Genomic DNA, 13,907 nt, shown 5'->3' on the forward strand with positions numbered 1-13,907 from the left:
CCGAACCCAATCATTGTCGAACCTGAACTCGAACCCGAACCATGTGACATTGGTCCCAGGTAGTCATAGAGTATTATGGAGGATCATAGCGCGAGCAAAGTGCCATGTTAAGCATGATCAAGCAACTATGAGAGGGTGCAAACTCGTTGGGCAAGGGATCTGCTATGACAAGCATAGGCCAACAGTTGCTGGCAAAGCTAGTAATAGCTAGCGACAGGTACAAAGGACAATACCAGCAACCAACAATATTAGCAAAGGTCAGCCCTCAAAGGGAGAGGGAGACCATACTAATCAAGGGATTGGTAGCAGAACTCGTGGGTATCTCAAAGTATCAAGACAGACCCATAGTCGTGCTAGAAGGACTTAGCACAAGATCGAGGCCAGTGGACAGTAGAGTGTCCAGTCACATGACGGGGATGATGTCAATGTTTCGCAGTATTTCAGAGACAAGCATAGATTGTAGTGTGTTTAGTGGGACTAGTACCATGCATGCAGTGGAGGGGGTTGGATGTGTCAAATTCTAGCTAGAGTCAAGAGGATTTTTGGAGGTGACAAGGATGTTGTTTATGTCAGAGTTGATGGTACATGTGCTCTCAGTATCAGTCTTGGAGGATATTGGATATAGAGTTTCGTTCCGGGATGGATAGGAGCTTCTATATTCTAAGGAAGCGACAATGGATGAGGCTGTAGTGCTTGGCATCAGATAAAGGTTGCTAGGACAACCTATGGGTATATCCAAGGGGATATTGGACACAGGATCAGTGTTATTTGTTGAGAGGAAGCAGGTGGCGAGGAAGAGTGATTCTTTAGGTACACTACCAGGAGCCTCAGCTAGTATGATATGACATTGACGGATGCTCCGGAGTCCGGAGAAGGATCCTCGGTGCATGGTTGGATGTGACAGCTTCTTAGCTCAAGTTTCAGATTAGGTAGAGCAAGAGAAGCTTCAGTGTCATAGGGAGCAACTACATATACTGAGATAGGCTTGGAGATAGATCCAAGTGGAGGAGGTTCTTCCAAAAGTACCTCCCTCGCTAAGAGGGAGTGTTGAGTTTGTAGCTCAATCAGGTACTTTTGTACAGGCATTGTGTCTAGGCATGCAGAAGTCGCCCACATATCACCTTAGAATATTTGTTGATGTAACTTAGCCTAAGTTTAACTTAGGAAAAAACACATAATTGTATGTTGGCTTATTGAGCTAAAATAAAACTTAGATGAAGTAAAGTATTTACTTTAGTGATTAAGTTTTAATCTTAGCCATCACAGGTGAGGTGAGATCTAATCTTGGTCGTCCATCACTTTGAGATTAGGTTTAGGGTTAATATTAGGGTTTTGGCTCAATGTAAAGTTGTAAAACAAGGCTAAGGTGAGGAGATGAGACACAATAGCAGCACAAGATTTAGAGAGGTTTCTCAATGAGTGTTTGTTGGGTCCAAGAGAGTGCAGAGAGGTTGATGATCAGTTTTGTATTTTCTCAGTGGGGCCATTATCCCAAGGCGGGGGCCCAAGTAAGTTCCGTGATTAATTTATTAATGAAGAGATATTGATTGGACAGAAATTTGTTTATGTGTGTGATTCAGATCGAGTATTATTTTTTGCTTCTGCTATATCTTTTATGTGTTAGGAATCTGGCCGTGTATTTGTCCCGTTAATAATTGTTGGGAACTGAATACTGAGTGTTAGGTTCAAAAAGTCTTACAACTACTAAATTCCCTTTCAAAGCCCAATAACCCTAAATTCTAATCACCACATTTCCTTGAGCCGACAGACCATTGATCGAACTTTTGTGTCTAGTATTCTCAATTTTACATGTGAAAATACTTGGGAAAGCTATGTTATGACTTATCAAGAAGCACTTTGATCACCCTCTTAGCTCTTGATACAACTTCCTGATATTATATGTCAACAAATGCCTAGCCCTCTTGTCCTTCTGCAAGGTGCAAATGACCCAAGATACAATGGGGAGGGCCTTTTAACTTCCCCATTCCCCTAACAAGAATTTCTGCAGAGTCCTTTCCTACTCAATGTATTTTAACCTGTTACAAAGCATGCAATATAAATAATATAAATGGCGACCTTCTTTTGCCATCTCCCTCATAAATGAGTTTAGAACCATTACATGTTTTTTGTCCTTTTACCTAGGTTTTCATCTTATTAGCAACATATATCCATCTATAAACCTTCACATGTACATGTCAACTTTTCTGGCTAACTGTGCATCTATCTATACATGTTTTCAGTCTGATTATATTTGCATATCCATGTTTGCATATGATTCTATTTTCATCCATAGTTCAAACATTTTATTTCTATATATCTATCTATCCTGTCCTATCTACCACCATATCCATTTATGAATCCTATCTATTAAGGTACATTTACCAGCCTATCCATTTATGCATGTCTTTATCTATCTTATGTTTTACATCTTTAACACCAGAAGTAGCAAAAATACATTCACCCAAAGTTGGCATCTACTAATGTCCGTCACTATCCTAGAATTAGCTTACATTTTATCTAAAATAAAATGCATCAAAGAGCAGTTTCATTAAAATTTTCTGATACTCTAATTCATCAGAAGCAATCAACTCTAGCTTGCAACAGAAAAGATGTGCTGAGTAATAGCTCTCCAATACTGCTGACGAAAGCTGAAACCACGAAAAACACATAGCGGTAAATAATGTTCATCTCTTCATAAGATTTTTAAGTTGATTCACCAGTTTTATGACTTAAAAAGTATGGTTGTTAGATACAGATGATTTGCATCTCCAAAGATGCAATCATAATCTTTACAATATTCATAGTAGATTAAATTCTCTTCCAAAGTAGAGGCTAAGGCGCTAGGCTGTATTCGAATTGTTGTGAGCTCCCACATGTCATATGCATTTCAATGAAAGTATATAACAAAAAAGGAAAAACAATAATGACGTTAACTGCAAAGGAGATGGATTCCTAAGTTCTATGTCACTGGGTTCATCCACAAATGGAATTAGGAGCTATGTAAGGCTATCTGCAGTAACTCATGAGACATGCCTGTTCATAACTTCATACTAATTATGCTTATTGACCCCAAGAATGTACATGCTAATTATAGAAACAATTCACACATACATCACAAAACTTGAAATTACTAATACAATATACAGTCTAGTGGTGCCTGGAGTTCCATAATTAGTTTATGGAAATGGAAATTTATATACAAACAGTTCACAAAATAAAATAGTGACAGAAAAAATTAAGAGAGTTACCTGTTCATGCAATCTTTGTATTTCTTCACTTAGAATCTTATTTGACTGTTTCAATTCCTCTAATACGGAGTTCGAGGTATTTAGGCTGGAAGGAAATGGCGCTGCTACTTTTGATTGGGGAGGACTCTGCCCCCTTGAAATCACTAAATCTGCTATAGAGGCATTCTGAGGGGAGAGAACAGATGCAGGGCATGGATGTACTCTGAAACTTGAACGAAAAAGTGCAGGACATATCACCTGCCCCCATCGTTCAGATGATGCAGTTGATGCAAGATTCAGTGATTGTAGTTTCTTGCTTTGTTTTGAAAAAATCTCTCCCTCAAATTGTTCCATTTGTTCAAGACCTGTCAGTTTAGGTGAAAAAAACTGAGACTTCAAAAACTTTGTTTCTGTCCTTTCTGGTTTGTCTTTAGAGGCCATTTTCTGCTGTATTAAGGAGACTCTTCTAGGTAAGGGGCCATTCACTGTGAATCCAGATTCAGCCGCTTTTCTTAATTGAAGAAAACAAGGATCACACACACGGTAGGGCTTTGTTCGGTTTGGTGCTAAAGATGCTTTTGTTGCCTTCTTGCCACTGCAAGTGTGGCAGAATGCAGATCCACAGTTATAACAGTTGTGTCGTTTTCTTGTGAAACCAAAAGGCATTCTACATCCAGTGCAAGCTGATTGATCCACACCAGAGATTGACTTGTGCAAACAAATTACTGCTGTAAAACTGGATCCACATGAAATGCTTTTCACCTGCTTATCTTTTAATGCCTCCACTAGTGTTGGCACATTTCTGTCATCAACATCACCATGCCCTAGCCTTCCATTTGCACCCTTCCCCCATGTATAGACCTCACTTTTTGAGGTCAAAACTGCAACATGGTATGAACCAGATGAGACCTCCTGAACAAACTCTCCCTGAAGTTTATCTTGAACGCGAACAGCAGCCTTTCCATCAGCTTGAGGGTTTCCCAGTTGTCCATGCACTGGACTACCCATTGTAAAAACCTGACCTGATACTGTAAGAGCGACGGTGAGAGTCTGTCCACAAGCTACCTGAACAAAATCATAATTTCTAAGAACTGCAACACACATCGGAGACAACTTCCTCTCTTTGTCTCCATGCCCAAGTCTGCCTTTGTCACCATCTCCCCAGGTAAATAATTTTCCAGAAGAAGATTTCCCACTCATGTGATCAGCTAAAACGTCAACTACAGCTGCAGTATGCCATGGACCACAAGCAACTGTAATAGTCTTAAAGCCCTTCAAAGATTCAATTTGCTTTGGTAGAATCGCAGTCCTTGTGTCTCCATGCCCGAGTGCTCCAAATGTCCCATCACCAAATGTGAACAACTCTCCAGAGGACGCCACAATTGCCATATGCCACTCCCCACAAGCAACCTTGGAGACACGAATTCCATCTAGAGGACCAACAACTCGACGAGGCACCCACTGGCTTCTATTACTGCCATGTCCTAAAAGCCCAGCACTGCGACTGCCATCACCCCAAGTGTACAGCTCCCCTGAAGAAGTTAAAGCACACGTATGATACTCACCACATGCCACTAACTCAATGATGGTATTAGCAAGGGCTTCAACTAGCTTAGGTTGAGAGATGTCTGCATCAACTTTATGACCGAGTCTTCCTCCACTCTCCTCTCCCCAACAGAAAACTTCTCCTTGTCTGGTCACCAAAGCAGCATGTCTAACTCCACAAGCAATACTGTGGACATCTAACATGACTGTTGATTGCACTGTCTTCGGCAAGAGTGCATCTATCTGTGTTGGAACAGCAGAACCAGATTTATGAGTACCACCTCCTAGTATACCATCTTCTATGCCTTCTCCCCACATTAACACATCACCCAAAACATTGCTGTCCTCGAGACAAGAGCCCTGGCTCGATGAACTTATTGCACTTGACAAACTCATTCTAAATCCTTCAGGAGGGTTTTCTTTCATCAGCACCTTAGGATAATCTGGTCCTGTATCCAATTCAGACGAGTGCAAGGAATTCATCAAAGAATGCCCCTGATATTTTTGTAATTCTGCTAAGTGTCCTGCAGAAGAACATTTTTCTGTAAACTGTTGCGTAGAGATGCCATATAGACCATGCACCTTTAGTGGACGCACATCATTCTGCAATTACACTGATCCTGATCAAATAACAATGACCAGTGGAATATCTATAATAGATACCATAAACAAAAATCAGTGGAGACACTTGCAAAAACAAAACAAAAGAATGGCAGCTGTTTACAGCCAAACTCTATGTTATATAACTTGTTTTAATATGCCTTGAAGCAATGCCTAGTCAGAATGTTGCTTGTTGTCGAGATAAAACATCAGAACACTGGCAGTTCCTCAGCTTTAAGGTCAAAGTGCGTGTAACTGAACAGAAACTAAAAAATAGTGACTCCGACTTCTATCATATTGCCATCTGCTCAAACCATTCTCAGGCAGTTCAAACATTACAGGCCTCCAAGGCATCTTAGAGATTACTGCAGATGTCAATACTCACTATCTAATCAAAAATCACCAAGCATTCAAATATTCTAACCATTTAAATTCAATCAAGCTCTCAGAGAAGACCAACACATACTTTGAATGTAGACTGTGATAACTTTTCAGTGTCTTCCATAAAAGAGAAGGGTTGCTTCCTTCGTGCATAACCAGCAGGGCTGCTAGAATTAGATGGAAGTCCTCCATCGCTCCTTGAATCAGTGTACAGTTTAAGAAATTGAGAGCCAGAAATTAAAGCCTTTAAACCAACAAACCAAATTTCTGCCTGCTCTTTGTCCTTGCAAATCTGAAAACAATAATTTATTATGTAAATAATAAATTTCATCCAAACAGATATAAAACTTGAAATTTGTCATAATGAGAAAACTGCACTACTAACTAGCTACTAGTAATAGCATGCCAATTCTACAAGGAGGAAGAATACTGGAACCAATAGTACTGAGTTATATCATAACACCTTTTAAACTGCTTCGCTCCAGAGGGAAAGGAAACAATTAACACTAAACTGCTTCTGTCCAATAATTAACTAGAACATCCCTCAAGAGCAAGGACCCCCTTCTAATGGATTGAACAAAAATTCCTTCCTAAACCAAATAAGTTTATGGGCTTGTTTAAAGCAAATGACTATAAAAAGGTAAGTGTATTTCCAATTTGCAATAAGTGCAGAGCACATGAAAATCCAGTATCTTTAGCAATAAGTGGCCGTGGATATTTTTGCAGGTAAACAATTTTACAGTCAGTAGAGAAGTGAACACCGAAAAAGTCTTAACTATGAATAGGGAGAACACTTTATCTACTACATACAATCTAAGTGATAAATTTCAAAAATTGTATTTACTATAACATCCCTACCCTTTTCGTATATAAGCTCATATTGGGTAGAATGCTTTCAGTAATTGATTTTACACTAGAAGCTTTCAACTCATTAATTTGTATTATCCGAAAGAGGCCCTTTGACATATGAGGACTTGGACTTTTAGTAAGGAATCAGTTTCCTTTATATGAGGCTATTGTTGGAAAATCTGGAGACTTGTAGATTAGAACTTATTTTCCTTATCATGCTCATTACTTGTGATGTGAGTTGATTCTTTATTACTTCTTTAGTTTTGTTCATCAAGCAATTATCAAAACAATGAAGATCACAAAGAGACAGAGTACACAAGATATAGGCTCCAAGCCAGGGCAAAACCCCTCCAAGGGGAAAACCTAGAAAATGCTTCTCTTATTCTTTAGAATCTGCTTACAAAAGAGACTTCCAAGACCCAAAGACCAAAGCCAACAAACCCTCCAAGCCCCAAACCAACCCCCAGCAAGATCTTCCTTGAGCCAGCTTCAGAACTTCGATACTGCGTTCTTGATGCTGCAACTTCAGCCCCTGTAACAGAATTTTGGTCTTAAAATTTTGGCCTACTGCAATTGCTTCAGAATTTCAGCTTCCTGCAACGAACAGCGTCACAAACCCTAGCGAAGAACGAAAGAGATTCTTTGATAGACTTCGACTTCCACTCCTCTTCTTTGTCCTCCCAGCTACTCTTCTTCACCTTTGCTATTGCAGATCGAACTTGCTTGAGATGAGTGACCAAATGAGTCGAGCTTCACTCCTTTATATAGCCTTTCTTGAGGGTCGAATTCCCTCCCTTTAGGCCGACTTGATCTGCTCCTTGGGCCAACTTGATGTTGGGCCTATCTATGGCTTTTTCTCGACAAAATAAATATTTCCTTCATTACATTTGGACTATGACACATGACCAATATTATTCTTTATCCTAGAATGACCTAGAAGACCTAAAAGCATGAAGAACATGCTTTTGACTCAAATTTGAGTATGAAACCCATAATCCAAAAATAAAATATAATTTCTTTTTCTTTCTTTATAAAGAATATACAATTTCATGATTATAATTACATCATTATGAAGACCGAAACTAGTTACAATTTTCAACAGCTATTAGTAATATAAGGAGAATGTTCCAGTGACTTTGAGTATGCTACCCGTTGTCCAAGTCATTTCATAGTACTATTTTCATCTTTGTGTGTGGTTAGGGAGGTTTGTTTCTGCTGGAAAACAGAAAGATGGTAACCATAAAATTCCTATGTTACCAGGATTCAAATACGTATACGGATACGGATCCGGATCCACTAGTTTTTTAAATCCAAGATCCGGATACGACAAGGATACGTCACATACACACACAAAAAAATATAATAATATTTTAAAAAATTTTAAAAATACTTTAGAGCTAAAAAATCAAATACTCCATGAAACCATCAAACACTTTTAGAAAACTGAATGATAAATATGAAGATTGAAACACTGAAATGATGCATCCTCCCTCATACAAAGTAACAAAAAGGATCATAATATCATAAATGATAATAGTAAATACATTTACATATCCTCAAATGGATCTATATCTTCTGCATATTACAACTCTACATCATGAATAGATGATGAGGGTCCTGGAATGTAGGAAGTTGCTTCAGTAGGTTGGACTGGCGGTCAAACAATATCCTCAAGTAGGTTGAGGTGAGTCATGGCGTTCAGTGTCAGGTTCAAGTCAGAGATCTCAGGCTCCACATCCCACATCCTGCTCGGACCTTTTTTATACTCTAGTTCAACATGTGATAGAAGACAGAGGTTGGAATGAACATTAACAAGATCCTCAGCCTTTGTCGCTCCCAGCCTGTTTCACTTCACTGAATGGATGAAGCCATATGCACTCCAATTCCCCTCATCTAATGAGGAACTAGCAACCTGTGATAACAACCTGGTGGCTAGAGTAGAGAAATGAATGTTTCCCCACCATGGAAGCCCCACCAAATAATAGGATCAAGATGCCCTCGATCATCCATAGCTACTGGATCTGAAACGCTACCAATAGACTATACAAACCCTCCAAATTCTTGGCGGAATTCCATTGCAACTCCCATATCTCTATAAATTTTCCTCAAAATTGTCTTATATCCTTGTACCACTTCAGAATCCTTGTTTGGTGTTGTTCTACCAGGTAAAGACAAAATTTTAGAATGATAGTATTTGGAGTGCAATGCATATGCCAAAAGGTGTAATGGTGTGGTCATTTTGTTCCACCTTTCTGTAATGATGTCCTTCACTAAATAATAGAATGTTTCACAAGGGTTATTTTCACTTGCCCTGATAACTTCCCTTATCCTCTCCAACATATTATCAATGTTTTCATAAACTTCCCCCAAGCAAGGTGTATTTGTATCAAATGCCCTGATCAAGGTCAAAATTGGTTCAGTGAACCGTAGAAGGTATTGGACCTTGTCCCTCCATGCATCATCAAGAATGGTGGACTTGATTTTTTTCCCTCTATCAGAAGTAGAAGTCCACCATGATTCCCAAAGAGGGTCAATGACCATTGCTTGTAATGCTTGTCTCACCTCCACAAGTCTCTTTATGACTATCGATTTGAGGTAGCATCGAATGTGCTCTAGCAATGAAAATTGGTGGAGAGGCTAAAACACATGAAATCTCTAAGACCCAGAAATGGTTTGGACGGATTCTACCCGGTTTAGGAGATATTAAAATAATTAATACTGTAAATGGAGTTCCTAAGTCTAAACTTAGGAAAAATAAAATATTAATGGGTATTAATATAAAACTGGGTTAGAAGGTTCCAAAAGGCATGGATCAAGCCAAATCTAATATTAGCAGTTGATTAGAGATGTAATCTCGATTGTTGAAGGATCAACAGGAAAAGTATAAGAGGAGGCTTGAGGGTCAGTTGGAGAATACACCAGAGTGATCAGTCATTCAATTTTCTAGAGTGGGGTTTGCTAAAAAAAGTTGCATCAATGATCAGCTTGCAGTGAGGGGCAGTGAGTATTGGACAAAGAGGCAGAGATAGTGCCGAGAGACCAGCGCAGAAGCAGAGAGAGGCATACGATGAGCTAGAGGGAACCATGCAGAGCCAAAGGGAGCCACGCAGAGCTAGAAGGGACTGCGCAAAGGCTAGAAGGGCCTGTGTCATCCACGCAGAGGGCAGCAGGAGTGACGCAGAGGGCCGTAGAGGCTACGCAATGCTTCAGAGAGCTGACGCTGAGCTTTAGTTGTGCTGGAGAGGGTTTCGTGGAGTAGATTTTCTGAATATCTGCTTCCGAATAGAGAGGTATTACTGCCAGATTATTTTCTCTGTTGGGTGAGCCGGTTTGGCACCTAATTGTACTTAAGGATAGACTATGTAATAAAATAACCCTCAGAATTGCTGCACCAGTTTTCCCAAGTTGGGGTTTTCCGGGGACGAGTTGTCTAAAAATAACGGTGTGACCTGTGTGTTTGCTATTTCTTTCAGCTGTTGATTTGTAGATGGTTGAGACTGTATTGTGTTTATTTCGATGTTTATATGTTTAAATAACTTGTTCGTAATTAACAAGTAGGAGAAATAAACCAGAGAATACAGATAAAATTTCTAACGGGTAATACTTAGAAATTTCAACAATGACAAGTGTGTGGGAGGGCAAACGAGTTTCAGCAACCTACAAGTTTCAAAAAGTCAAATCTCAAATGAGAAACCATATATAAATTTGTAATTAAAAATAAAAATTTCCAACACAAATAATATTGATTAAAAAAAAAGTACCTTAAGTAGCTCCAACTTTGCAAAACACCGATAAATGACTTGGGACATTGAATGATTTGTCATGAACATTTGGATTTCTTTTGATGCTACATATATTTCATTAATCCATTCAATCTCACCAATCTTGGCAAGCATAAGGTTCAATGAATGTACTACACATGGAGTCCAAAAGATGTGATCATATCGACCCCCAGAATCAAACCTACAGCTTTACAAACCTACGCGTTGTCTGTAATGGCTTGGACAACATTATGTGCCCCACACTTCCTATTGCATCAATAAGAATTGTGGATATGAAAGATGCATTTTTCTCTATTCCACTGCAATCAACAGCCTTCATTGCCCCTTGGGGGCATTCTGCAATAACATTAATTAATGGATGGGTTCTTCGGTCTCTCCATCCATCAGAAATGATGGACACACCTGTTTCTTCCCATGTATCCCGAATTGCCTTTAGTTGTCTATCCACAGATTGTCTCTCTGATGCTAACAAAGTAGTGCAGACCTTTTCATATCCAGGGCTTTTGTACCCTTTTGGCGCTTCATTAACAACCTTAATCATTTGTTGCCAATAAGGGGAACGCACCAAATTGAATGCTAGCCCATTTGCATAGATGCAACGAGCTACATGTTCATCGGCTATGTCTCTACCTTGATTATTGAAAGTTGCTTCAAGAGGGCCTAGAGTGGGCCTTTTATTAGTTGTGGCAACAGGCCTAGATGGCAATGGAGGCCTAGTTGTAGAGCTTTGCACAAGGTGTTTTCCCTTAGCAAGCTTCCTATCAGCAACTTCTTGCAAAGATGCATAGAATTTCATTTTTCCATAACTCAAACTTTGTCAGGTTTGCCATTTGCATCTTTTGGCCCGGTGCATACTTGCACCCCTGTGTTAGTTTGACCAGTGAGATGGGCCTTCACTCTAGTATATGAACCATTTTTGATATCTTGGCATTCATTGCATTTCCATTTAAATGAACCACCTCCGGGATTTTTTCCAATAATTTCCACATATTGCCATAGAGGAGATTTTGGGTCTATTTTGATGATTTCCCCTTCACTCTGCTCATGTTGTGATGGTTCCATAATGATAATGGTCTATAAACTATATGTTACCTAACTGCATATAAAATTCAAATTATAATATATTATCAATATACAATTAAAAATTAAAATACATAACGATAAAAATTGAAATACATTAAAATTTAACAAATAATTTTGAAATTTTATAACACTTCATAATAAGATAAATATAAATCTAAAATACACAATTAAAATACATAATAATAAATTATTAAAATGTGAATGGCAGCCTTTTAAGGCCTTCTCCTCATTGTAATACCTCTAATAAAATAATCTTATTGGGCTTGAGGGAGCTTAAGATTCATCCCATGGTATCCCACCTCCGCATTTTGAAGGACTCATGCGAGTGGATTGATTTGCATTCTTAACTTTCACAATTTAGTTTCTCTTGCATTCACTTTCCATTTGCTAATATTCATTCACACGTGGTAAATTTTGGGAATTAACACAACCTCAAAACTCCATTTCATTTACTAAATTAAGTTTGCTACATTTTTACCTGAGCTTTGCATTCTTCATTTCATTGTTGCTTTGAGCTACAAGTTAACGCTTTACTTTGAGCAAATCTCTTTTTACATGCAAACAATTTACATTCTTGGCAAGCTTTGATTTAGCTTATTAATTCATTTCCATTAAGCTTGGTAGATTGTTTCATGACTACTTGAGTACATGCTTCATTTTTGTCAACTTTTGCTATATTGCTGATATTTCCTTGGAGCATTATATTGTCATGTCTACTTGAAACAATTTATTTTTCAAACAACTTACTTGCATCATTGTAATTCACTTACTCACATTAATCTACAATTTTTTTTTTACTTTGAAGTCATTGATGCAATTTTACTTACGGTATTTCCTCATTTATGGAAGCATCGCCATCAAGATTTCAAATTTGGAGAGCAAGTAACTTCCATGCATCTCACTTCGGTACATTTTATTGTTAATTTGCATTTCTAAAATTAACCTCCAACTTAAGTTGGTTGTATAGACTTTAGGGACCCTCCACATCTATTGACTCCTCATTGTGAGATCTGGATTTTCAGGTTCAAATGAAACTTTGCTTTAGAATACAACTAATAAAATAAACCAAGAGCATCTCTACATCACATTTTCACTTTACTAGCAATACAACTCTCCTATGTATGCTATCTTGAACTTACTTGAGTTTTATTTGCAAATATTATCTTTTTCTCGCGAAGCATTTGCTTTATATTGAAAGTATTTGGATCTTTTACTTTTGCAACTATTTTCTTTCTTATACTTGGAATATCCTTTGTTGGTGCAACTCTATTTTCAGTTTATTTCATATACTTGTTGCTTTGATCGTTTAGCTCATGAGTACTTGATGTCATTATCTTGTCATTTGAGCATTTACTTTCAAGTACTATTCCCTTTATAGTTGCAACTTGCAATTGATGTTTATATGCTCATCTTGGTCTAACATTTGATTTCGCAGAATTGTCTATCATTGTATCTTGATTTTCATTTTTGAGCAAGCAATTGTCAACTTCTTTGAGGCACTAGTCTATAATTTGAATACATTATTGAATAATGCTCATATATTATATGCTTGTTAACATCCTAGAGTCAAGTTATTTTTTGATAAGCATCTTCCTCTAACTTTAGTCTCCAAGAAATTCACTTTTCCTTTATTAACTTTCCATTAGGGACCAACCCCCTTAGCTTTAACTAGGAGAGAGCTTAAACGGAGAGAGTTGGGAATAGGTGACAACCCCATCTCTTAGTTTTGCCACCAAGCCACAAGTTGTGGGATTAAGGGTTTTTTCTCACTAACTTAAGTGTGTGTGCTAAGTGGCAACAACACCTGGAATGGTCATCAATAAAGGTGACGAAATATTCAACCCCACTGAGAGCTCTAGTGGACATCGGGCCACAAATATCTGAGTGTATAAGTCCTAACACGCCATCTGCTCTATTGTCACTTCTTGGGAATGTTGCCTTAGCATATTTCCCAAGCACGCACCCTTTGCACACATCATCGTGTTCCATGCCAAGTTCTGGAACCCCTGTTACTGTCTCCCTAAGCATCTTGAGTGCTCCATGATGTAAATGTCCCATTCTCCTATGCCATAGCTCATTCAGTTCCTTCCCACTACTACTGTCACTGCCTATCAATGCCATTGGAGAATCGAGTTGCAACCTGTTGCTTCGAACTCCAACTTGTCTCACCCTCTTCCATCTTGGGTGTTTGTCAAACATCCTTTCCCTACAAAGTGGAAATCATATCCCTTATCCTGTAGCTAGGATAATGAAATCAGATTCATACCCAATCCTAGCAGATGCAGTACATTTGTAGCGCTGGTACTAGTTCCTAACTCCCTTTGAAAGTCGATGGTACCTCTCCCTACTAGAGTACACTTTGTTTTGTTTCCCATTGTAATCTGGAAACCCATCTACTTCTCATTGTAGCTGGAGAAATATTCTCTAACTCCTGTAATGT

General features: G+C 38.5%; 1 protein-coding gene across 1 annotated transcript in view; it reads right to left on the reverse strand.

Annotated features, from left to right (window-relative positions):
* The window catches only part of LOC149228155 (PH, RCC1 and FYVE domains-containing protein 1-like), a 176,568-nt gene that overhangs the window by 94,749 nt on the left and 67,912 nt on the right, over positions 1 to 13,907 (reverse strand). Inside the window, exons 5-6 of the mRNA XM_089378061.1 lie at positions 5,839 to 6,045; positions 3,249 to 5,375 (exon numbers count right to left, since the gene is read on the reverse strand). Of these exons, the coding sequence (XP_089234187.1) occupies positions 3,249 to 5,375; positions 5,839 to 6,045 (2,334 nt within the window). The remainder of the gene's footprint in view (positions 1 to 3,248; positions 5,376 to 5,838; positions 6,046 to 13,907) is intronic.

This window comes from Pinus tabuliformis, chromosome J, assembly GCF_031772625.1.
Source record: "Pinus tabuliformis cultivar Carrire ecotype Pingquan chromosome J, CPIR1, whole genome shotgun sequence".
In the NCBI taxonomy this organism is placed as follows: domain Eukaryota; kingdom Viridiplantae; phylum Streptophyta; class Pinopsida; order Pinales; family Pinaceae; genus Pinus; species Pinus tabuliformis.